The sequence below is a fragment of the Eptesicus fuscus genome, chromosome 10 (assembly GCF_027574615.1).
Source record: "Eptesicus fuscus isolate TK198812 chromosome 10, DD_ASM_mEF_20220401, whole genome shotgun sequence".
Taxonomy (NCBI): domain Eukaryota; kingdom Metazoa; phylum Chordata; class Mammalia; order Chiroptera; family Vespertilionidae; genus Eptesicus; species Eptesicus fuscus.
In genome coordinates, this window is record NC_072482.1 from 77,673,776 (window position 1) to 77,701,517 (window position 27,742).

The 27,742-nt window shown below is 42.1% G+C and overlaps 1 protein-coding gene across 6 annotated transcripts in view; it reads right to left on the reverse strand.

The window, feature by feature from the left end:
• The window catches only part of AKAP7 (A-kinase anchoring protein 7), an 86,578-nt gene that overhangs the window by 36,357 nt on the left and 22,479 nt on the right, over window positions 1–27,742 (reverse strand). For all 6 annotated transcript variants that reach the window (XM_054722288.1, XM_054722286.1, XM_054722284.1 and 3 more), the window contains 2 exons: window positions 25,980–26,140; window positions 16,115–16,227 (listed from right to left, as the gene is read on the reverse strand). In XM_054722288.1, coding sequence (XP_054578263.1) covers window positions 16,115–16,227; window positions 25,980–26,140 — 274 coding nt within the window. The remainder of the gene's footprint in view (window positions 1–16,114; window positions 16,228–25,979; window positions 26,141–27,742) is intronic.

A 27,742-nucleotide genomic window follows, 5' to 3' on the forward strand; every position in this document is an offset into this window, starting at 1 on the left:
TTGATGGAAAAATGAAGAAAGTAATCAAATTTACAAGAGAATCAAAAACAATAAAATCCGTAGGAATAAATTCAAACAAAATGTGAAACATCTGTAAAGTGAGTACTATAAGACAGTGATGAAAGGAATGGAATAAAACGCAAATCAGTTGAAAGACAACCTGTGTTCATGGATCTGAAAATGAAATATGGTAGAGATAGCTATAATACACAGGGCAAACTACAGATTTCAAACAATCCCAATAACTTCAATGGTGTTATTTTTTTTTTTCTTTTTTTTTTTTTTCTTTTTTTTTTTATTATTATTTTTTTTTAATTTCTTTATTGATTAAGGTGTCACATATTTGTCCTCATCCCCCCATTCCCATCCCACCCCTCTCCCCACGCATGCCCCAATCCCCTGTTGAACTTAACCGTTGGATAGGCTTATATGCATGCATACAGGTCCTTTGGTTGAACTCTCCCCCTCCCCCCACCCTCCCCCTACCCTCCCCTATCCTCCCTCTGAGGCCCGATAGTCCGATCGATGCCTCCTTGCTTCTGGTTCTGTTCTTGTTCCTCAGTCTATGTTGTTCATCATTTCCCCTAGATGAGCGAGATCATATGTCACTAGATATATACTAATAAGAACTGAATGTGAGACGAGCAATAATAGTTATGCTGACAGGCAAATGAATCAATCTGTAGCGAGCTTCCCCCTGGACCAACAGTTCTTTTGAGACCCAATTTCGATGTCCAGTAGTTCCTTATGTGTACATGTCAGCACTGACCCCTCAGCTCTGGATGGTGGACAAATGGTGGTAATGGAGGTCTGACTCCCTCTGGTTTGGTCTCGGCCGAACCCAGGGGCACGGCGTCATCCGGACTAAGGGGCACGTGGCCTCACCCATACCCAAGGGGCGCGTGGTCTCACCCGGGCCTGGGACCCAGCCTCACCCGGATGGATCCAGGGGCGCACGGCCTCACCCGGACCCAGGATCTGGCTTCACCCGTACCCAGGGACGCTTGGCCTCTCCCAGACCCAGGGGCACATGGCCTCACCCGGGCTTAGTTGCACAAGGCCTCACCTGGATCCAGAGACACATGGTCTCTCCCGGACCCAGGGACGCTTGGCCTCTCCCAGACCCAGGGCCACTTGGGCTCACCCGGGCCTAGGTGCACGAGGCCTCATCCGGATCCAGGGACGCATGGTCTCACCCAGACCCAGGAACGTTTGGCCACTCCCAGACCCAGGGCCACTTGGGCTCACCCGGATCCAGGGACACATGGTCTCACCCGGACCCAGGGACGCTTGGCCTCTCCCAGACCCAGGGCCACTTGGGCTCACCCGGGCCTAGGTGCACGAGGCCTCACCCGGATCCAGGGACACATGGTCTCACCCGGACCCAGGGACGCTTGGCCTCTCCCAGACCCAGGGCCACTTGGGCTCACCCGGGCCTAGGTGCACGAGGCCTCACCCAGATCCTGGGACACATGGTCTCACCCGGACCCAGGGACGCTTGGCCTCTCCCAGACCCAGGGCCACTTGGGCTCACCCGGGCCTAGGTGCACGGGGCCTCACCCAGATCCTGGGACACATGGTCTCACCCGGACCCAGGGACGCTTGGCCTCTCCCAGACCCAGGGCCACTTGGGCTCACCCGGGCCTAGGTGCACGAGGCCTCACCCAGATCCAGGGACGCATGGTCTCACCCGGACCCAGGGACGCTTGGCCTCTCCCAGACCCAGGGCCACTTGGGCTCACCCGGGCCTAGGTGCACGAGGCCTCATCCGGATCCAGGGACACATGGTCTCACCCGGACCCAGGGACGCTTGGCCTCTCCCAGACCCAGGGCCACTTGGGCTCACCCGGGCCTAGGTGCATGAGGCCTCACCCGGATCCAGGGACACATGGTCTCACCCGGACCCAGGGACGCTTGGCCTCTCCCAGACCCAGGGCCACTTGGGCTCACCCGGGCCTAGGTGCACGAGGCCTCACCCGGATCCAGGGACACATGGTCTCACCCGGACCCAGGGACGCTTGGCCTCTCCCAGACCCAGGGCCACTTGGGCTCACCCGGGCCTAGGTGCACGAGGCCTCACCCGGATCCAGGGACACATGGTCTCACCCGGACCCAGGGACGCTTGGCCTCTCCCAGACCCAGGGCCACTTGGGCTCACCCGGGCCTAGGTGCACGAGGCCTCACCCGGATCCAGGGACACATGGTCTCACCCGGACCCAGGGACGCTTGGCCTCTCCCAGACCCAGGGCCACTTGGGCTCACCCGGGCCTAGGTGCACGAGGCCTCACCCGGATCCAGGGACACATGGTCTCACCCGGACCCAGGGACGCTTGGCCTCTCCTAGACCCAGGGCCACTTGGGCTCACCCGGGCCTAGGTGCACGAGGCCTCACCCGGATCCAGGGACACATGGTCTCACCCGGACCCAGGGACGCTTGGCCTCTCCCAGACCCAGGGCCACTTGGGCTCACCCGGGCCTAGGTGCACGAGGCCTCACCCGGATCCAGGGACACATGGTCTCACCCGGACCCAGGGACGCTTGGCCTCTCCCAGACCCAGGGCCACTTGGGCTCACCCGGGCCTAGGTGCACGAGGCCTCACCCGGATCCAGGGACGCATGGTCTCACCCGGACCCAGGGACGCTTGGCCTCTCCCAGACCCAGGGCCACTTGGGCTCACCCGGGCCTAGGTGCACGAGGCCTCACCCGGATCCAGGGACACATGGTCTCACCCGGACCCAGGGACGCTTGGCCTCTCCCAGACCCAGGGCCACTTGGGCTCACCCGGGCCTAGGTGCACGAGGCCTCACCCGGATCCTGGGACACATGGTCTCACCCGGACCCAGGGACGCTTGGCCTCTCCCAGACCCAGGGCCACTTGGGCTCACCCGGGCCTAGGTGCACTAGGCCTCACCCGGATCCAGGGACACATGGTCTCACCCGGACCCAGGGACGCTTGGCCTCTCCCAGACCCAGGGCCACTTGGGCTCACCCGGGCCTAGGTGCACGAGGCCTCACCCGGGTCCTGGGACACATGGTCTCACCCGGACCCAGGGACGCTTGGCCTCTCCCAGACCCAGGGCCACTTGGGCTCACCCGGGCCTAGGTGCACGAGGCCTCATTCGGATCCGGGGACGCATGGTCTTACCCGGACCCAGGGACGCTTGGCCTCTCCCAGACCCAGGGCCACTTGGGCTCACCCGGGCCTAGGTGCACGCGGCCTCATCCGGATCCAGGGACACATGGTCTCGCCTGGACCCAGGGGTGTGTGGGCTCTCCCAGACCCAGGGGCGCTTGGCCTCGCCCGGGCACGGGATCCAGCGTCATCCGGGTCCAGGGGCTCATGGCCTCACCCGGACCCGGAGTCCGGCCTCACCTGGACCCAGGGGCATGTGGCCTCACCTAGACCCAGGGACGTGAGGCCTCACTTATACCCAGAGGCGTGTGACCACACCCGAGCCCAGAGGCGCGCAACCCCGCCCGCACCCGGGTCTCAGCGGGGCCCCGTCTTCCCGATCCCAATTCCTGCCGGTCAATCCCCCCTCAGCAATTCCCCTGGCCATCCTTCCAGAGCTCCAGTATGGCTGCTGCAGAACTCGTCGGGCGGCAGCTCGGCGAAGCTCCGGTGTACCCGGTGCATGGCGGTGGGCCGGTCTGGCGTCGCTGCGTCGGCCCTTGGGTCTGCATCGGTGGCCGGTCGCCGAGCATGCGCACCTGGCCGCTTCCGGGGCGTTGAGATTCTTGACGGACTCGGAGGTCAGCAAGCGCGGAGTCTCCCACCCCATGTCTCATAGGGGCTTGTCTGTCCGTGCTTGGCTGCCAGTGGAGCCGTCCCCTCAGCCGGAGACCGCCGGGGGAACTGCGCCGAGCACGTTCCAGGCCGCTGTTGTATCGCCTGAGCCATAGTTCTTTTGTGTCGCCTGAGCTGTAGTTCTTAAAGTGTGGTCTTTGGGTCACCAGCATCAGCATCATCCCGCATACCCCTCTTTTATTCTAGTTGTAGAGCATCCACTCAGCCAGCCCTATGGTGGTCTTGGATGGTGTCTGCTCTGCTCTCTTGTCGTAGTCTCAAAGTTGTTGTGGTAGGCAACAATCAGGCTTCCGCCCTATGCCTCCATCTTGGTCCTCCTTTGTATAGTCAAGTCTTGATTGTTGTTGGTGTCACTGGGGGGGCTCTCTTTGTCTATAAAGGAAGAGTTGCTGTGCAGGAGACACGTTTATGGGCCGGGTCTTGGTGCAGCAAAGCTTTGGCGCTCACTGAATATTCCCGTTGAATGTGTCCCTTATGCACGTGGTTGAAATCTGGTGTCATCTCCCACAGACCACTAGATGCCCTCGTTTCTGGGTCTCCAATGGGGTGTAGATCAGCTACTGACTTAGGCACTCAGCAAGGATTACAGCAAAAACTGTAGTTTCTTCCTCCTGTCTGAGTGGCCCTGGAGCAGTCCGACTAGAACAGCAGTTCATCTGGTCCGCTGCCAGAGGGCGGGCCACCCACATGCATAAGCCGTTGCTTGGGGCGCAGGTGTGCCTGCAAGACTTGCGGGGCAGGTCTTCAAAACGTGCGGGGCGGGTCCCAGGGCGGGGCGGGGTCTCAGGGCGCCAACAGGCCATGGTGCGGCGAGCCGCGATGGCTGTGAGTCTGGTCCTTCTGCCTTCCACGTATCTAAGTCCCCTCGTTCCGCACTCCAGCGCAGCAAACACTGATTGCTGGGCGCACCTCCGCAAGAGTCCCGCCTCTCCCCGCAGGCATCTGGGTCTCCCGGGGTTCGCCAGAAGATGGATTTCAGGGTGATGGAGAGCTAATCTCCCCTAGGTTTGGAACAAAAGCCCCTTTCCCCCGCCACCAGCCAGACCCACGCGCCTCCACACCTCATCCCCTCCGATTTCGCTGGGTGCGAGGCAACAGAACAGCCTTTAACCTCCGCCGCCATCTTTTTCAAACTTCCCAATTTGTACTTCTTAATCCCTTCATTTCAGTCAACTCTACTGAAGTCTAGCGCCGCCGGGAGGTGCACGGAAAGGGCGCCCGGGCCTCCGTCCGGTGCGCGGTGCGCGCGTCCCGCGGAACCAGGCGCGCGAGGGCCGCGCGGCTGGGACGGGCGCTGGGCGGCCGCCGAGCTCCAGGCACCGCCATCGCCGCGTTCCGGACGTCGCCGCCGCGGCGTCCCCCCAATTTGTATTTCTTAATCCCTTGAATTCAGTCAACTCTACTGAAGTCTAGCGCCGCCGGGAGGTGCACGGAGAGGGCGCCCAGGCCTCCGTCCGGTGTGCGGGGCGCGCGGCCCGCGGCACCAGGCGCGCGGGGGGCTGCGCGGCGGGGACGGGTGCTGGGAGGCCGCCGGGCTCCGGGCGCCGCCGCTGCGGCGGCGTCCCCCGCGTCCCGGGCCGGGCGGCCGGCGGGGGCGGCGGAGTTGCGAAAGTGAGTGAGTTTCCCAGGGTTTCGCCCGGAATGGGGTTCAGTGCAATCGGAGCCGGTGCTCAGCGCACTCCGGAGCCTTTATCTCCTTCCTGCCAGTGAACTCCGGCCAGGTCATCAGCCGCCCCTTCCTCTCCGGTTCCATCCTCCCCGCAGACGCGTGTGCTCGTGTCTCCGCCCGTTTCTCCATACCTCAGGCTTTTACGGCTTCCCCGACTGTCCCCGTGGCCTTCTCCTTCCCCCCAGCTGTGGGCATTTCAGTCCACCAACTTTCCTGTGGTTCTGGACGATGTCCGTTCTGACCTCTAGTTGTATTTTTGAAATTGTTGTGCCCGGCTGCAGGTTAGGTGTTTAACCTATGCCGCCATCTTGGTTCTCCCTTCAATGGTGTTTTACAAAGAAATGAATAGAGCATCCAGCGAGGATACAAGTTCAAAGTTTTCCAGCATCACATTCAGGTACAGCTGTCTCTGACCCTCATCAAGGAGGCTCCTTTCCTCCCTGGAGAAGTACAGGGCAATGTCCTCAAAGGTCACGCCAACCTCAGCGAAACCCCTCAGCGTGGGCGCCGCCATTTCTCTCTGTGGGCCGAGCGGGGCGGGAGCGGCCGGAGTAGAAGCCGCTGCAGGAATGGCGGTGCCTGTCCCGGCCCTGGCGTGGGTCCGGGCGGTGACTCCGAGCTTCAATCTCCAGTGTGAGCTGTGAGCACCACGGGAGGCTCCCGCCATTGGCTATTTCGCGGGTAAAAGCACTCTTAAACCTTCTCCACGAGACCGTGCGAATAGGAACTCCTGACCGCCAGAGACAATAACCTCAGAAGACAAAATCCCAACTCTATTTTCAATGTAGGAAGTAAAGCACCATGAAATATGAAAATTCACATTAGTTAACAATCTGAATGTAAAAATAATTCATTTAAGGTTCTGAAAGATAAACTACTTATTATTCATCTTTAATTTCGATGAAAAAGTTATTGTGGTCAAAGGAATGATGAAATGTCAGTGTTATTAAGAAGGTTAAGACTTTTTATACAATAGGTAATTTCTTATAGTGACTTTATAATAATCACAGCATCTATGATGAAAATACAAACAGGCTGCATATCAGACAAAGAAATTATGAGTCCCACTGATGGTAAGCTGGGCATGCCTAAAGCTCTACTGTGTTTTCCAGGAGTTTATCCCTGTCATGCAGGGACTATAAAAGAAATGTGTGTATTGCCTGTGATGATGTCTTGAAACCAAAATTCAGAAGGTCAATTAAGAGCCAAACCAAACTGGCTTGTCATTTTGGGCATCAGCTGGTTAAAGAGGCATGGTAATTTTTTTACACTTGTTTTCATGAGTGGAAAAAGGTTACATATATTGGTTAAAAACTAAAATCATTTTTTAAAATATATTTTTATTGATTTCAGAGAGGGAGAGAGAGAGATAGAAACATCAATGATGAGAATCATGGATCAGCTGCCTCCTGCACGCCCCCAACTGAGGATCAAGCCTGCAATGCAACCCAGGCATGCACCCCTGATGGGAATCGAACCTGGGACCCTTCAGTCTGCAGTCCGAAGCTCTATCCACTGAGCCAAACCAGCCAGGGCAAGGAGACATTAAAATCATTTTAAATGATCACTGCTCCTAATGAAAATGTATGTGTTAGTGATTCAAAGTTATGATAAGATTATATATTGGCATGAGGCTTCTCTGAAGCAAATCTTACTTTCCAATTCTTTTTTTTTTTAAAAAAAAACAATTGAAATTTATTTTCTCACAGTTCTAGAGGCTGGACACCTAAGACCAAGGTGCCAGCCAGTTTGCTTTCTCCAGAGGCCTCTCTCTTTGCCACCTTCTTGCTGAGTCTCACATGGCCTCTCCCTGTGGCACTTCCACTTCTCATTGATACCAGACATGTTGGATTAGGGCACTGACCTTATGACCTCATTTAACCGTAATTACCACTGTAAAGACCCTGTCTCCAAAAAAGTAACATTGGAGGTTTTAACCTATGAATTTGGTTGGGGGGCCGCAGCCCCAGCTGCTGGTGCCCAAGACCACGAGGTGGGTGGCTTGTCCCTCTCCCGGGCCGCAGCCTGGCTGGTCCCCATTCCTCTCTCACAAGCTCATTTGTGCCTGGCTGGTCCCCATTCCTCTCTCATGAGCTCATTTGTGTCTGGCTAGTCCCCATTCCTCTCTCCCCAGTGTTGCGTGTCTGAGCGGTTGTGGTGTGAGGGCATGATGACCATTTGCATATTAGCTCTTTATTATATAGGATACCGTAATCAGATGGATAGTAGGGGAGGTTAAAGCAGAATTTACAGGATGACCTGCTGCTCTCCCGTACTGCCAGCATTATTGGAATAAACGCTCATATATGATTCAGCCTTGTCTCTGTTCCATTTGGCTCAAGTAGTGACGGGCAGCCCGGACCTGTTTTGTGTCCAGTTTCAGAAGTATGTTTTAAATCTACTGTTGACACCTCCTTCTACCTATACTCACAGGCTGAGAGGAGCCGGTGCTCCTTGGTGGCATCAAGTGGAAAGAAAAGCAGTCACAGAGGGCAGGTGATATGCAACTTCTAGTAGCCAGACCACTTCACAAAAACCACCAACAGAAGGCACTGTATTGCTTCCTGGACCTGGAGCTTTTTTCCACCAAACAGAACAGAGGAAGAACATGGCTTTGGTTCAAAAACATTTAGTTCATTTATACTGACTAACAACATGTGAACCAGAGAGATAAGAGGTCGATAGCACCCAAGATGTCCTCAAGGCTGCAGGCGCACTGAACACGACACCTTTATTTACAGCACAGTCTGTTCCCATAGACGCTCATTGTCTATCTAGCAAAACTCTTTTCAATCCCCCCTCAAGCCTTCTCAGGTGCAGCATGGCAGATCACATGCTGTTTGGCCATATAAGTTATTATGTTTGCATGAGGCTTTTCTCATCACGATGAGATGAAAGAGGAGTCTCCTAAAAAGGCATCCAAGAATGCTTTCATATAGCTCATCTCAGCTGAGCTCTCAACTCCCATTGATCAAACTCCAGCTGTGTTCTTGGCTCACCACAGTCTTGAGGTCACTCAAACGTAAACAAGCTACAGCCTACTCCTTCCTATCACATCTGTTTTCCTAATATTTTGTTCTTTGGAACAAATAATGACATATTCTCCTAAACTCACCAACTTAACATTTAATTGTATAAACTAAAGAATATGTGTTCTATAAACACAAAATATCCCCCACCTCAAAATTCCTCACCAAATATGATCTATACACTTACAAGCTCATATATATATATGAGAGAGAGGAAGAGAGAGATAGAAATATCAATGATGAGACACACACCTCCTGCATGCACCCCCACCAGGGCCAGGGATGGAGCCTGCAACCTAAGAATGTGCCCTTGACCGGAATCGAACCTGGGACCCTTCAGTCCATAGGCTGATGCTCTATCCACTGAGCAAAACCGGCTAGGGCTACACTTACAACATTTTTAAGTATAAAAAATAGCTACTTTTTAAAAATTTATCTTTATTGTTGAAAGTATTACATATGTCCTATTTTTCCCCCATTGACCCCCCTCCATCCCACACTCACCCCCCACCAGGCCTTCACCACACTATTGTCTGTGTCCATTAGTTATGCAAATATGCATATAAATTATTTGGTTAATCTCTTCCCACCCTACACCCCCCGCCTTCCCTCTGAGATTTGTCAGTCTATTCCATGCTTCTATGTCTCTGCATCTTATACATTTACAACTTAATCTAAGATGTTTTCCTCCTTCAATGCAGTAGCTTCCCTCTTAAATCAGTATTTCCCAACATTAAGAAATGCCAGAAAACCATTGGTGTAAAAAATTCTTGGGATCTCAACAATGAAATAGGACAATGAAGCTGTTCTGCAGAGAAGATTATTCAGAAATAAGTTCATAGAAAAATCTTAAAAAGTAATTTAAACTTGTTCTATAACACTAACCTCTGTACCACAACATATTTATATTGTGGCCGAATGTATTCTGCTTTTATAGCCTCAAGGTAAAAAATGTGGAACCATGTACCTAAATTGGTCAGATTATCTAGAGACAAAACTAGTTTCAGATTTAATCCAAAAAAGAGTTAAACACCTAGACAGTGTGGAAGGTATTGAGCCTAAACCAGCAGTCGGACATCCCTCTCACAATCTAGGACCGCTGGCTCCTAACCGCTCACCTGCCTGCCTGCCTGACCACCCCTAACCTCTCTGCCTGTCTGCCTGATTGCCCCTAACCACCTCTGTCTGCCGACTTGATCACCCCTGCCAGCCTGATTGCCCCTAACTGCTCTTCCCTGCCTGCCTGATTGCCCCTAACTGCCCTCCCCTGCCAGCCTGGTCACCCCCAACTGCCCTCCCTTGCTGACCTGATCACCCATAACTGCCTCTACCTCGACCCCCACCACCATGGCTTTGTCTGGAACTCGGACATCCGGAAGATGGCTGGTTGACCCAGTCTAATTAACATATTACCCTTTTATTAGTATATATATATATTTGTATGTGTGTGTGTGTGTGTGTGTGTGTGTGTTTAATGGTTTTAGAGAGGAGGAAGGGAGGGGGAGGGGGAGGGAGAGGGGGAGGGAGAAACATCAATGTGAGAGAGAAACATGGATTCATTGCCTCCTGTACGCACTCCGACCAGGCACCTAATCCAAAACCTGACCAGGGAGCAAATCAGTGACCTTTTGGTGCACAGGATGACGCTCAACCAACTGAGCCTCACCAGTCGGGGCTGGACTGACACTTCTTAACAATATGGGCCCCTGTGAAAGCCTGCCTGCTCTGCCTCTCCACCAGCAGCCCTGAGCTCCTTCACTGCGCCTGAGGTATTCCCTCCCCTTCTGAAGGTGGTGCTTCCTGAGATTCTTCTCCTCTGGGCCTCCTTTCATTTTCCGTGCCTTCTTACAGAGGAGCCCTCGCCCTCAGGGAGTGAAACAAATGTGCATGCAAGTTTTGCTGGTTGCAGTTTTGCTTCTGGACACGCTTACTGACCATTTGCTATTTACAGATTTCTCTATCTCCTAGTTTCACTAAAGTTTTGTGATGTTTTCCCCAATGTCCATATTGCTCTGTAGGATTTTCAGAAGAAGAAGTAGAAAGATTCAAATAGCCACCATTTTCTTACCAGTACTCAAAGACCTTTCTCCTTTCTGTCATTCTCTTTCCATGCATATAAGAAAGCCAGTCTGCAGTCTAAAAAAATTCTCGGTGTGAAGCCAAATTAGCCTATTTAGTTAAAATGCTTACCTTACAGACATTTCAGAATAGCACAGGAGTCAAGTCATTAAGACCAAGTGCACTATGAGTAAACATAGGTTAAGACAGGTTATGAGATTTGCCCAGGGCTAAACAATGGAGCTAAAACAAGAAGACTCATGCTCCTTCAAATTTATTACAGATTCCTTCAAGAAAGAACAGTCTAGCACTCCTGCATTTTGAAATGGTTTATAAAGGCCCATTATTCATGCAGCCCCAAGAAAGTGAGGGGCAGCTAAATTACTCCAGGCCAGTTAACAAGTCCCTGAGAAAATGTGCTATCTGATAGAGATACGGGAATAACGGTAGTAGGAGATAGAAGAGATAGTACAGGGTCCTGGCTGGTGAAGGATGTAAAAAGTTGGGATTCAGCCAACCCTATTGTAGAATTTCATTACTATGTTGGTCCTGTATACTCAGTCACCAAACTATTCAGGGACTGAGTTTTCCCCTTAATTGTACCTTCAGAACAAAATTTTCATCCAGATTCATCCAGACACTCTCCTTTCCCACTCCCCATTACTATTTCTACTGATAACTGCCCTATAATCTCTTCCCTACTTCCTCTCAACCTCATCATCAGATGGGTCCAGTAACGACCCTTCTGCCCTTGGTTTGTGTGTATCAAATTGTGTACTCAAAACAAACCACTCTAAGTGGCAATAGTAGCTAACAGTAGTAATAAAAAGAAAAAGCATTTCTTTCATTCTAAAGTTCTCTTATTGTCTGACTCTGAAAAGTTGCTACAAGGAAGTGCCAATTCATTAACTACAACTGTGATCATTTAAATGCTAGGTTAGTAACTTGAAAGAATCATAAATCAGAAAAGACATCTAAGAAGCACAGAAAATAATTATGCTTTAAAAAAAAAATCCTAATCTCTCCTTGAAAAGATCCCATTTATTTCTTGAGGAATCTAGATCTGCATTAAGACGCTTGTTTCATTTGAAACTGGTCTTCTTCTGCCACCAAGTGTTAGCAATCAGTTTCTGCAACGTTTAAATCACAGAAAGACAAGGTCACTCAATGAGAAAAATAAGCCCCAAGGAATTCACTATAAAAAGGATGGGGCTGAACAAGGAGTAGACTAACCATGTGAAAAATATATATATTCTAAGGACACTAGACAAATTACTGTTACTATGTCAGAGACAACGTAATTTAATGATTGTTGAGGCTTCATTAATTTGATGGGAGAAAAACACCTGTAACTTTGAAAGCACAGTGATAATCAAAATAGCTTTAAAATACACAACTTTCAATACTCTCTTATGTGATATACCCACTAACATTTTATGAAACTAAGAATATGCAAAAGCAACACATTAAGTAAATGCCTCCTGGTGTTAGAAAAATACATAATTGCCAAGAAAAGTCTTATGTTTCCCAGAATCTGGGTTAGAACTCAATGCTCTAGCTTGGGAACCAGAATACCATGTATAACAGTGGGAGCTCCTTATCAGGAGACCTAAAGTAGAGTTTCTATATTTTCAAAATTCTGGACACAATCTACAGAACTTTTGATTAGCCCGCTGGGCTTTTGATTACTTCTCCTGAATGGTCTGATGACAGGTGCCTAAAAGTGGACGGTACCCCAGAATCCCAGGGACTTCTGCAGCCAACACTGACCACCACCGGGAAATTCTCACACTAACCTTTAGGGCCACCCCAGGGGTGGTGAACACTCATCCCCTGCACCAGACACCGTCCACATCTTTTAAGTCAATGAGATGTTTGACCTTCAGGAACAAACCAATTATGGCTCCAACTTGGAATCCTTTTTTGTTATATCAGCATGGATACCGGCTTTTTAGGTCATTAAAACATGACACATTAGATGGTGAAAAAAATCAAATGTACTACTACAGAATAATTATACCTCCTGTAGATAATAATGAATGGATCATATATCTTACTATCCCCTCACCTCGCACAGTCAAAATCCACATATAACTTTGAAATCCCCAAAACTTTAACTTCTATTAGCCTACTTTTGACCAGAAGTTTTAATCAATAATGTAAACAGTTGATTAACACATATTTTTCATGTTATATGTATTATATACAGTATTTTGACAATAAAGTAAGATAAAGAAAAGAGTTATTAAGAATATCATAAGGAAGAGAAATGCACTTACAGTATTTACTGAAAAAAATCTGTGTATAAATGGATCTGCATAGTACAAAACTGTTTTGTTCAGGGGTCAATGGTACATTTATTTCTGCTTTAAAGGAACTATATGCATGTATATGCACCTGTACATATTTGCAGTGTATAGGAAAAGGTCAGGAGGATAGACTAGTAGTGGTAACCTACAGAGAAAAATTATATTGGGAGAAAGGGGATGGCAGGGCAGTGATGAGGAAAAAATTATATCTTTCACTCTATAGGTTTGTTGCACTTGATTGCTTACCGTGAACATATATTCACCTAATATTTTTAAAAGTAAAATAACTTGTAATGTAAAAAGAGTACTTGAAATGAGACAAACTTCCTAATATTTGAGTGAAAATCAATGTATTTTTTCACACACTTTCTCCTTTTATTTCATTCTAAATCTAAACAACACTGAATACTAGCAATACATCCCATTACTGACTTTATCAATGGCCACTCCCTTATAAATGAGTAGACCAGGATAAAATCCCAGAACACCATTACTGCTGAGAGATGGGAACAGACAGTGGGAAATGTACAAAAGTTAAGAAGAAAGACCAAACAGTCACATTTTCAAATAATCTGCATTCCAAATGACAGAGCATAATAAAAATCCACCTTTATGTATGCCACCTTTTCATATTGCTTTTCACTTTTACAGTGGAACCAATGATTTGCTACATAGAGAAAATGCTTGACATTTATTTAAGACTGCAAGTCTCAGAGTATACAGAAGGTCCTTAAATAATACCATTTTGTAATAATGTCCATGAGATGCCACAGGAACTTAACTCTTGTTTATATCAGTTAAGGTAAAACTGATTTCATTACACCTTGTTTCGCCAAAGTTCCAAGAACCTATTGTCGACGTTCAGTGGGGACTTATTGTATTACACTGCAGATCCTCTGGATCAGAATCACCCATGCACTTACTAAACATCAAAAGTCAAGGTCTTTTTTATTTTATTTATCTTTATTGTTGAAAGTATTGCAGATGTCCCCTTCCCATCCCCATTGACCCTGCGCGCACGCGCACACACACACACACACACACACACACACACACATACACACTCCGCCCCAGGCCTTCACCACACTATGACCTATGTCCATGGGTTATGCATATATTCAAACGACTTCTTTGATTGATCTCTTCCCACCCGGTCCATCTAACTCCAGATCTGAAATAAGAGGGTGGAAATCTGTAGCTTCACCAAGCACCCCAGGTGACTCATGAATCCCAATGTTTAAGACAGTACTTTCTTAAGCATTCAGAAACACTGAACATCATAGTAGTAACTGGAAACAGAATCATCTCATCGATTAGAAGAAAAAATTCTTATTTGGCTTTCTGAAAAAAACAATAAGGTCATACATACTTTATTTTCTAAAGATTAAGCATTCTAACCTAAACATAATCCAACCTGATTTAGAGTTTATATACCACACAAGCAAGGACTGCTTCTGTTTTGATCATAGCTCAGCCCAGCACCCAGTATCTGGCACATAGTAAGCCCTCAATAAAGATGTGTTAAATGAATATGATTTGGACCAGATTGCTCCTCATATATATAAATTAATTTGGATAAAATGGGTGTGGCCAGTGGGAGGTAAGAAAATGAGACTGAGAATGAGAATGAGATAAGATGGATTCTACACGGGGCTCTGCAACTAAGGAGAATGTGATCTCACTTCTGCCACTTAACCTTTCTAAGTCCCACATCCCTTTCTGTAAAGGAAAGGAGCAGATCCCGTGAAATTAACTGCCAAAGAATCATTTCACTTCAGTCTGAAATATTGAAATTGAGATTCTAGAGGAGTCTAAATATTCCTCTGATAAATGTGCTTGGGTGCTATCATTTCAAAGTTAATATTGTAAAGACAGAAACACTTTGAAATGTGTATTATTACCTTCACCACTGATTTGTCATTCTGTGATTAAGTTTGAAACCACTGGGAAGAGAGTAATCCATTTGAAAGCAAAAAAGGAAAGATAACAAGTAAAAAAGTAAACTGTCAGTCTACAAGTTGTGTCAGTTGTTATCATTCCAAATTTCAAAATCTATTATTTACACAATTATTTTTACCAAAATCGTCTAGAATGGCACCTAATATAGTTAATATTAAATGTGGGGCATAGTTAGCAAAAAAAAAAAAAACAAAACAAAACACATGCAAGATTTCTTTTTGAGAAGAATTTTACAATAGTTTATAGAAAACTCATAACCACAGGATGGTCAATCACTTAAACACGTTTTAAAGGACCAAAAAGACTTTCTGAGCACAGAGACAATAAATGCAAAATGTGCCCAATTTAGAAAAAAGATCTACTTACTAATAAACATGCCCTTCATTTATAGAGCTGCACATCAGTCTTAACTGCAGCCAAGAGCCATGGAAAGCAGGAATGAATACTAATCTGCATGGCCACCTCCACAACTCGGGTTTATCAGAGCAGGTCAGCAGATGTCTTTACGTGCACGAGCAACTCCCTAGGCTGCAATGGGAAAAACAATGAAGGGTGCCCTTCAGATTCCGGAAGAAATGCCCATGGTTCCAGAAGAAAGTCAACAATTATCCCGACCTCTGAAGGAGAGGGAGTGGCCTGGGAAGGCAGAAAGTCACCTGGAGACAGGGGAAGTCAAGACACATGTCCCTTGGCTTGTGTCACTGTTGACCATCTTCAGGGAGAAGTACTTTTAAGCACAAGGTTTCCCACAGTTACCCTCTTGCCCCGTCCCAGGAGCACTTGTTCTAAGCCCTCAATGGAGACAACTATTGGAAGAGCAAGGTGGGCTTTTGAAAACCTTGAAAGAGCTCTGTAGAGGGTTAAAAAGCTTGTCCCACCTTGAAAAACCCAGTTGCAGAGAGCAGCACCAGTGTATGCAGGTCAGTGGAGGGAGCTTTGATAGCAGCACGCTGAAAACAACCATTAGCAGAGAAAACAGAAAATAAAACCTTGGCACTACCTCAAGGCCTTTTGAGGAGTGAAGCAGGTGTGGCAACAGACGAAGAAGCAATGAGTATTGGTCACAGTATACAGCCAATAGCCACACTGTCAAAGGAGGGAACACGTAGAACAGCCTCTATAGAGGCTCATGAGCCAACTTAGCATCCCTGGGAAGTAGACCCAGGAGCAATAATAGTAAGTAGGATGTCAATAGTAAGTAGGATGTCATTCATGCTGTGGACCATGCTTAATGCTGGTGTAGCCAGTAAAACAAGGTTTGCAATAAAAATGTCCACTCACCATCTTCCGGAGCCATGGTACTTTGGACAATTTCATGAAGGTCAAATGAGGCTTAAAACTTCTGCTTTCTCCTGCCAAGATGCCTTTTTCTTGAAACGTCCTTTTTGCAGCCTCTGAAGTAAATAAAAAGAAACAAAAATGTTACTTCAACACATGGCTTTCTTTATAAAAATAGCAAGTCAAAAAATAACAAAATATTTTATAATAAAGATTATTGTATATATCTATGATTTTTTAAAATATATTTTTATTGATTTCAGAAAGGAAGAGAGAGGGGGAGAGAGAGAGAAACATCAATGATGAGAATAATTGATCGGCTGCCTCCTGCATGCCTCCTACTGGGGATTGAGCCTGCAACCCAGGCATATGCCCTTGACCAAAATTAAACCCAGACCCTTCAGTCCATAGGCCGACGCTCTATCCACTGAGCCAAACCAGCCAGGCCTATGATATATTTTTTTTAAAAAAGAGAGGAAAAACAATGTACATGATAAACATATTTATGACAGTTAAATCTGCAATGATTTCAAACATTGGATAAAGCACACAAAAGCAACAATTTGAAAGAGAAACATTTAATAAAATAACTGTTTGACTGATAAGATGCTGACTCACTGATTATACCAGTAGTGACCATAGGTATAAAAAAGGACTAGCTGATCTGTGCCCTTCATCTAAAACTTCTGCTTCTGACCAAGATGGAATAACAGGAATTAGATTTGCTCTCCCATCTGAACCAATAAAAGGACAAAGTATACGAAGCAAAGGTTTACAAGACACTATACCCATCAAGAAATGAAGGCCAGTGGTCCTTGAGAGATGAGAAGCAAACAAGATGAGCCCGACTGCCCAGCTTACATCCTTGAGTGTCTAGGTCAGTGGTCGGCAAACTGCGGCTCACGAGCCACATGCGGCTCTTTGGCCCCTTGAGTGTGGCTCTTCCACAAAATACCACGTGCAGGCGCGCACGTACAGTGCGATTGAAACTTCGTGGCCCATGCGCAGAAGTTGGTTTTCGGCTCTCAAAAGAAATTTCAATCGTTGTACTATTGATATTTGGCTCTGTTGACTAATGAGTTTGCCGACCACTGGTCTAGGTCTTCGTGCAAGGAAGAGAATAGAGCCCAGTCACCTCATTGGTTCAGGAAAAAGAGCTGAGAATAGGCTCACAGGGCAGAGAACTGGAGAAGTGAGACTTACACAGAGTGAAAACGCCAGAGATCTACAAAGCATAGATACCAGCATAGATACCAGCACATACATGTGAGCAAACTATGCTACCAAATGATTTTTCTTCTCTCTTCTATGACAATAAAGAAGGTTAAGCAAGAGACCATTAAAATGCCAAGAAAACACTGGTTCTCAGTTGTAGACAGTTTTGCCTGAGTTAAGCAGCAACAGACCTCATGGGAAATGGAGGACTAGAGTAACAGGCTGGAAGGTTATGACTCCAAGAAGCTCAAAGTACAAAGGAGCACAGGTTTGGCAACACCACGAGGTCTTCCAGCTGGCACCACTGAAACCAGGCACAGCAAAGGGCTAGAAATGCTGCCATGGGCCTTCGACTGATGGTAGCTACCGCTGATGACACAGCCCATCTAGAGAATGGATTCTGCACGGTTCTATTTTGGTCAAGTTACTAGTTTCTGATTCAAAGTCTGAGCCAAAGCAAGATCATGTTCCTGGCACCAAAGGAATCTGTGAAAAAAATGTAGCTGACATAGAGATGCTGGGAAAGAGTTTAGATATTGAACAGCCAAAAAAGTCAACAGTCCAGGCATACATGTGTTTTAAAACAGTAAGAGTGTACTAGTATTCAGAACAAGTACTATTATAATTAACTTATCAACTTTTAGCTCATATAAATTACAAGCAGGTATATCTTTCCTCAATTATTTTGGCATATTCTCAACTGTTTAAAATAGACCCGGAGTCAAAATATTAGGCTGATTCATATAAAACTGTCATTTTTATGAGTCAAAAACCATCAAACATTGGCAATGTCTGATGGCTTAACATATACCAAGTAAACCAACTTATTAACTTCCTAACATCTGAGTGAAGGAATTAGGGCACATTTTCCAAGCCTCAAGTATTTAAGGAATTATCACATAGATGAGCTTCTGATAGAAATTTACCAATATGTTCATAGCAACCCAGAAAACAGAAATAGCATGAAGATATAAAAGCAAAAATTCATTTATTCAGTTATGTTCTGAGCACTTCCTATATATGCCAGGCACATTATCTGTTAAAGTCAGCAAGCACATCCCTGCTTTCAGGGAGCTTGTAGTTTCACGGGACAGATTTCAGCCCAACGAAGAGGAGGACTTAACAATATTCAGAACTGTCAAAACATGCAAGAGCTCTGGCTGATGTTGCTCCGTGGTTAGAGGATTGGTCCCATACACCAAAGAGTCGAATGTTAGATTCCTGGTCAAGGGCATGTACCTGGGTTGCAGGTTTGATCCCTGGCCCCAACTGGGGCACATTTGGGAGGCAACCAATTGACATGTATCACATCGATGTTTCTCTCTCTCTTTCTCCCTCATCCTGCCCTCTCTTCCACACTCTCTAAAAAAAATCAGTGGAAAAAATATACTCCGGTGAGGATTAACAACAACAAAAACATACAAGAGATATAATAAAAGTAGTTTTTTTAATAGAAAGTAAAATAGTAGGCATCTGTATCATTTACAAGAGTTATCATTATTGACCGAAATCACAGATGATGGATAACTATTCACAATACTGTTTTAAATAATATTGTCACAAAACACATTTAATTTTTATTAATATATTTTTTCAGTACAGCATATGCTCTAGGTACATAGGAATAGGGAAAGAGAAAAGAACGCCTGCTTTTGGAAAAGTACATCTTAGTATTGATTTTATATTCCTAATAACAGTATAATCTATTCCTTAGCCAGAGTACTAGGTAATAGTTATAGAAATACTATTCTTGAGATAAGAAGAGTTTTTGCTAATGTGAAAAACCACATGTCATTCTTCATCTATGTTAACATATTCTGGAAGAGAAGCTTATGAATAATTTAAGAGATTGTTCAATTCCTTCTAGTACCACAGAAATTCCTTCAAGCACTAAATAGAAAATCACAGTGCAAACACATCAGATATCCTTCACAAGTCAGCTAAGAATACTTCTTAAATAATACAATTTACCTGATAGCTAAAGATAAAAATTGTCTGAAGAACAATTTCTTAAAATATATTTTTAATAGTAATAGACTTCCCTATATAAATGAACACTTCAATGAATAATTTATAAAGAAACAATACTCTTGTTATCCTAACAAACAGTTTCGTTTTATCTAAGTGGTTTTTTTTTGTGTGTGTGGTTTGTGGGGTTTTTTTCCATCTATTCAACAAATATTTATTGAGCATGCCAGATACTGGGAAGTTTTATCTGTATTTTAAAATAGATAGATAGATAGATAGATAGATAGATAGATAGGAAATTTATTCAGGTAAACTCTTTTAAATATGTAACAACTATAAATTTATACCTAACATGCAAATACATTGTTAGATTTGTCTCAAAGTAAACCATAACATATCAATTTTAATACAATAATGTATTTTTAATTATATACACTTTCTTGCAAAGCAAATATTTCTTTCTCCTTTTTTCCCCTTTTGTAATTATCTCCCCTTTATAAAAATTTTGAGGGTGTTTATATGATAGCATGATGAATAACTTGAGAATAATCACAAAGAGTTTTATTTTTATTGAGTTATACAAAGAGATTTATTAATAAGAATAGTCTAAAATGCCAATGTAAATCAGGTGGCCCTAATTCTTTTTTTCTTTATTTTTTAATTTTTTTAGAGAGAAAGGAAGGGAAAGGGGGAGAGAGAGAGGAGAGAGAGAGAGGGAGAGGGAGAGAGAGAGGGAGAGGGAGAGGGAGAGGGAGAGGGGGAGAGGGGGAGAGAGAGAGAGACAAATACATCCATTGGTTGCCTCCCACACACACCCCGACCAGGGCTGGAACCCATGACCTTCCCACGCACGGGATGCTGCTCCAACCAACTGAGCCACACTGGCCAGGATGGTCCTAATATATTCTTAACTATATATACTGTGTGTCATTATACTGGATTTAACAACAATTTTTTATATATGACACCAAAACCACAGGCAACATGTGGATGCAACAGAAGTAATATGTTAGATTTTAGTTTTAAAAAAGACTGATTTGTGATTAAACAATACACCATACAATAAAGATGATAAGTTCTTTCCATACTTTCTAATATCATTGTAAGATATAGTAAAATTATGTCACATATGATATTTAAAATCTCAATAAAATTTTAGAATCATTTTTTAGCCATCTAAAATTTTAAAGAAATAAAAACCATACAACTGTTCTTTTATTACTATTTTATTACTATTTAAAGGGTTCCTATTTCCATATGCTGCTTAAACTGTTTCATTTTAGATGGTTTTAGTGACTCGTTTGAACTATATGCTTCAACATAAAGGCTGACATAAAGTTGAAACCAACTTCAATTTAAATATTTTATATTCACCATTTTAAATAGATATGTCCAATTGATTACTGTGTAAAAATGTCAAATAGAACTTTAAAACATTACAAGGAAGTCTTAAAAATTATACCTTGATGCCAGAGGAATCATGTTCATTCCATTGCAATTGACAAAAACAAAAAACAACAGATTGAGCATTCCAATAACATTGGCCCAGTTCTCCTATTATTCAACTTTGTTCTTGGACAGGTCATTTAACCTTGACAGCAAAGGTGAAGAGGTCCCTTCTCTCTGGCCCCTTCTTATCCTAACAACCGGCTAATCCCAGTGAACTCTGGTACAACATTTGGAAGGGATTCTAGACACCAGGACTGGGTTTGATTCTGATGCAAAGATGTATACATGAATGTCATTGAGGGAAGAGAGACTATCCAAGGTTAAGTGTTCTTTCAATTAGATTTTTATGTTTATATCTAAAATTTTCATTGGCTTATATATCTGTTAAAGTACATATTAATTGAACCTCTATTTTATAGTAGGCTCTAGGGACACAAAAATGGAAGATTCTCTTAAAGAGTTTTCACTCTAATTGAGAAAGGTAGATTTCTAAGTAACCAAATGCCATGTGGTGTTACAATTTCTACAGGAGATATCCATCTATAGCGTATGGGGGGATTAGAGGAGAAGATGATCATTTCTATTTTGAAGAACCAAAACAAGCCTTTATTTTAGAAGTAAAACTTGACATGAGTCTTATAAAAGATCAATGATACAATCCACAAAAAATTAAGAAAACAATTCCATTTAAAAAATAATAAAATACTTAGAACTAAACTTTAATAAGGAGGCAAAATATTTATACACTAAAAACTACAAAATGGTACTGAAAGAAATAAAAAAGAAAATACACAAATAAATGGAAAGGCACCTCACGCTCGTGGACCAGAAGACTTAATATTATTAAGATGTCAACATTACTACCCAAAGCGATCTATAGATTTAATGCAAATCTCTATCAAAATTCCAATGGTGTTTAGCAGAAATAGAAAAATCATCCTAAAACTCATTTGGAATCTCAAGGGACCATGAATAGCCAAAAATTCTTTATAAAGAAGAAAAAGTTGAAGATCTAACATTTCCTGATTTCAAAATTTACTACAAAGCTAAATAATCATAATGGTATGGTACTGGCATGAAGACAAACATATGGGCCAATGGAATAAAGGGGTGCCAGACTATCAAATGGGGAAAGTTAATCTTTAAAAAAGTGTTGGGAAAACTGGATATTCACATGCAAAATAATGAAGTTAGACCCTTACCTTATACCATATACAAAAATTAACTCAAAATTTATCAAAGACTAAATTAAACATGAGAGCTAAACTATAAAACTCATAGAAGAAAACTTCATTATACTGGATTTAACAACAATTTTTTATATATGACACCAAAACCACAGGCAACAAAAGTTAAAACAGATAAATTGGACTAAATTTTAAAACTTCTGGAAAATAAAAAAGTTTAAAAAAATTAAAAAGTAACAAAGTAAAGATGGAAAGAAAGAAATATGTTACATTTAAATAAGTGATATTATAAGTTCTAAATGTTTTCAAATGCACAATTTACCATAAGATTTATAAATATTAAGCTAATAAACTACACTCAAATATTTTTAAATATAATTTAATTGATAGAGCAGCCTAGAAATGCCCAAAGATACCAGTAACCGAACAGATTCTTCACAAAGGACAGAAACACAGGGCATATTCTCTTCATCATTTGGAGGAAAATGACAGTCAAAATAAGAGAAAGTATAATGTTCAAATGAATATCCTAAAACCTTTCATTTTTCCTTTTAGGAGATAAATGCACTTGGAATCTTTTATCATGCTAAACCAAGCATACTTTTCTCATTAAAAAAAAAAATTGCAATGACTACTATAATTACAGTAGGGTAAATTTTTAGCAATTCCTCAATGTAATATACTTCTTAACAAAATTACGGTTCACTAAAAACAATGAATGAAATCACATATTCATGTCTATGCAAAAAGCTTTTCAGAGCAACTTCATCATTGTAAAATGTGGAGAAATGCCATATAAATGCATAATTTTCAATATCTCCTTAACTCTATGAGCTACTGTGTAATGCTAGAAAAAGAGAAGATGATGTTTTGTTGCTTTTAACTTTATTTTTATCATTGACACTATTACAGATATCTCCATTCCCCCACCCCTCACTTTGCCCACCTTCACCCAGCCCCTGCCCCCCTTCCATGGAAAAACAGGATCAAAGATGAGCTTGGTCTCCTCCCACCAGCATCTACCAAAAATAAGTTATTAACAGTATATCTGGATGCATAATTCAAGTATTGATGTAAAAGTTCATCAATTCAGATTCTATTAGTTCAAAATGTGTGATAATTTTCTTCAATTTCATACATTAAATTTTCTAAGTTACTCATTATCCTGAAAATTTTCAGTAATGAGTTCAAATACTAGTATCTGAAATTCAGTCCTATTTTCAAAACAACTAGGTCATATTTTAAGAATTTGTTTCTTCTAACTTGTAAATTTTAAAACTCTACAAAAATCAGACAAATGAGACTACTCAAGAATTATAATTTTCAACTATTCAAGTTAGTTTTACTTCTTAATATGTATTTAAACTTAAGTTATTTATCAATAATTTAATTTGTTTTCTTTAGAAATTATCTTGCTTTTTTATTAAGTCAAACTAGCTCTGCCACCATTATTTTGAACAAATAAGATTCTGGAAAATTAAATATAATTTTAATTCCAAAAGAGCATAAATATTTCAGTAACATAGTAAGTGATTAATATTCCTATGTAGGCATATACATATACATAGTTTATTACAAAGTTTTGTACCATGGTCAAAATTTGGACTATATCATTCGAATAGTTTATAAAGTATGACACAAAAAACAAAATGACATTTTACTGATACTGTTGAACTACAGCAATACTAAACCTGAGGTAGTCTTTGAAAAATAAATCTAATGAAGTAAAATACTAACAAAAAGTCTGTGTATTGAACATTCTGACTACCTGAATACTGTACAAATGGAAGCTCTAAATAGACTTCAATGAAAAATTTACATATACATACTCAAATACTTTTATTTTTTATAAAAGTCCATAAAAGCAATAGTATAAAGCAATAATCAAAAGCAACAGTACAATATATACATAGAAGATTAAAAACAAATATAACAAACAGTGATTATAGTTAAGTGTTGTCCTCCCTCTATTTCCCAATTTGGGGTAATATTTTGTTTAAATTTATGGAAAAGTATATATATTTTTAAGCAGCAGTTTCTGGCATCAAAAAAAGGAATTACAGGGGCAGTGGCTTGTCCTAAAATGACAAACCAAAACTGTTGGGTTCATAGTCATACTAAGCCGAAGAGATTTCACATTCCTTAGCACACAATGGATCTTTTATCAATAATGGAAACTGCCTTTGTGAGAATATTTGTTAAGAATGGATGGCATTCTCAATGTTGCAAGCACCCATTTAATTATTTAAAAGGTCAATAAATGAATGACTAATTTAAAATGTTTCTTGAGTTCAGAGATATTTAAATTACAAAAGAAAAGACCTACATCTAGCTTTTTCTCCAGAGCAGTCAGGAAGAACAGATTGAGTTTGTTAACTGTGGGCATGGGTGTCCAAATGCTTTACCATCAAAACTGTTAGAGTCAGGGTGATGAGCACACAGTAGAATTGTGCATCTGAAGCCTCTATAATTTTGCTAACCAGTGTCACCCCAGTAAAAGAGGCAGGGGAGGAGAACTGTTGGAGTTGCTTTCTCCTTGGCCAACTAATGATGTTAAGTACTAATTGACTAATAAATATTATTTAATTGTTTGCATGTTTGTTTGTATATCTATAATAATAAAAGCATAATATGCAAATCGACCGAACAGCCTAACAGCGGAACGACCTTCAGGAGAAAGCCGGGGCTGCAGCTGCTGTGGCTACGAGGGATCAAGGCAGCCAGCAGGTGTCAGGGCTGCGAAGGCCTATTCTTGCATGAATTTTGTGCATTGGGCCTCTAACAGATGATAGATAGATAGACAGACAGACAGACAGACAGATAGATAGATATAGATAGATAGATAGATAGATAGATAGATAGATAGATAGATAGATAGATAGATATTGCTCCACAAAAGAAGAACTTAACCAACAATGAAATGAAACCTGATCTTCATGCTCACCTCACCCAAAAAGAGATGCACTTTTGAATGGATAACTATAAAACTGCTTAACGATAATATAATATCAAGTAAAAAAAAAGTGTGTCTCAAAAGATCATATACAACATGACACCTTTTTTATAAGATTAAGGTCAACTAAAAATAGATATACTTTAGAAGAATACAAGGAAATAAACACCGGCTTTGGGACAAAGGTGAGCATAAATGAGAGAAAGCTAAGAAATGGATTAATGAAAAAAATAATAAGGTTAGATTTCTATCAATGACAACATCATAGATTACTACATAGCTTTCATTTTGGGTTGGGGATTCCCAGGTGATTATGATATTAATTTAAGATAGATAGATAAATAGATGAAAGTAGACTAAGCAGAGACCAATGGCGAGAGTGTGTTGTGAGCCAAGGATTATTGAACCTGAAATAAGATGATGTAAAATGGCTTGACATGAAAATGAAAATAAGAATGGTTTACAGTTTGTATACTAACACACAACCTACAACCTCTGAATCAACACAAAAGTCACTCATCCAGGTTGTATAATTTTCTGCTTCTATTTCCCTAACAATTTTTAATTGTGCTGCACAAAGTAACATGTTCTCCAATGGATGTGAGACCTTGTTCCATCACCAATAGACCTTCTGCTCAAAGAGTGGTATCTACAAGGAGAGAAAAAAGTAGCACAGAGGAAAATGCTGTTGAGTCATCTACTGACTCTCTGGATTAGGTCTGGCAGTCACCAAAAGCCTCTGAATGGGCAACTGGTGGTTCTTATTAATTCTTCAATACGAATTAAATGCCGGCTACATGTCAAATGTTGTGCTGAGATCCTTCGGATTTAAGATTAGGACACACTCAACAAATACTTGAATCCAGCTCCAGAATCAACATATTCTTCAGGTCAAAGAATCAAGATGACTCTTCATGCCTTTTAGTTAGCTTCTTACCCACACAAGAAAATGGTAAAGAAGCTCACTTATCAAGTAAGGTTAAACTGGCCTCCCAAAGTTAAAAGATGTCAAAGCTGTATTACCAGAATTGAGGGGGGCGGAAATTGCTTCTTCAACAGATGACACTTCATATGAGTTTGTTGCTGTTTGTTTTACCTGCAATTTCCAAAAGTGGGTTCATGTGCTCTCCTTCTGCCAGCTTCACAAATCCAACCTGATTTCCAAAAGTGTCAACCCCTTGAAAGGGCAAAGTCAAGTGTTTTCCTTGAAGGATTTCTTCTATGAACGGTTTTAATTCCAAAAGAGCATCAATACCACTGGCAAGAGATAATATATTTTTCAGTAACATATTAAGTGATAAAACATACAAAACTAAACAGGAAACAAAGTAATTAGATTTAGAAATATAAATTTATTTTGATGCTTGTAATAGTTGTTTTAAAGCACAAAATACCTTCAAAATCTAATCTATTTTTAAACAAAAACTATGGAAGAAGAGAATTAAGTCTTTACCTAATTATAATTTATATTATATTAAAGACATGACAGGAAGTATTATTTTATAGTTCACCAAGAATTTTTTAACAAAGGAAATACTGCATGCACATTTTGGAAAAGAATTACTGATAATATATTGCAAGAAACCTAATACCTATGAGAGCTTACATTAGATTGTGTGGAAAGTTCTAGATTCTTTTTAAAAGTACTAATACTCTTTGCAAGGCACTCTACTAAAACTTAATATACATTATCTCTTAAAATATAAGTCTCCATAATAAAATAATTTACTGTACTTGAATTTAACAAAAATATAAGTTTATATTCACAAATGCAACTATACAAGTTTGTTATATCTGTTTCGCCTATGTCATTATAGGGCTATTTTATTTCAAGTCCTTAATTTTTCCTAGTAAAAATAAATATTTACTATATTAATGAATTAGACATTGTTATGCTTAGAATATTTTATAAATTAGGATCAATTATTTCCACCTTGAAGAGGATTTTGGTAGAGGTACTTTATTATGAGAAAAAAATTAAAATCTCACTAGAGGGCAGCAATTACTCAAAAAAGAAATAAGTACATTCTTACATTGTGAAGAGGGCTTTAAAACACCCTTTTGGTGAATACCATTAATTTAAATTATCTTTTAAGTGATTTGTTCAGCAATAACTATATGTTAAATCTATGCAACAAAATTTAGGTAGGTATTTTTCTAGATCTTTCATATCTCTAAATTAGTTTTCATATAAACTTTTTAACTGTCATCTATAGCTTCCATACTGAGACTCATTTCTGTCATAACATAATGTACACTACTTAAAATAGCTCTGGAAATGTCAACATTTTCTCATTATACCTCCAAATCTACACCCTAAATCCAATCTTTCCAAACTGTATTTATGTTCACCCAAAAAGACACAGTGCGCTATGAGTTAAAGCATTCAAAACCAGAACAGCCACTTCTGGCTCATCTATCATAAATGGAGGGAATTCAAGATACACATTTTCAATATAACTATATATGAAAGCAAACCATGCTGAAGGTTAGGGCTTTTCAGAGATACTGAATTCCATGTCCCATTTTTCTTTAAATAAATATAGACGATTTAAACTCAGTCCAATTTTTCAGTCCCTAGTTCCATAAATCAAGAAATGTGCTCTAATGAGATGTCATCAATCACAGAGTGAGGAGTCATAGTATCTATGGTAAGTATCACTAACTTTCAAATTCTTTTAAATACAACATCTTTTCAAAAGCAGTTTATGAAAAGACTTCTATATGGTAAAATTAATAAAAGTATACACATATAGGAAACAGAATTCTGGACCTGGAGTTCGGACCCAAATATTGTATTTGAAGTTAAAACAGGACAGCTATTGTCCAAGGAAGAAGGAATCCTGCCATTGAACTTAA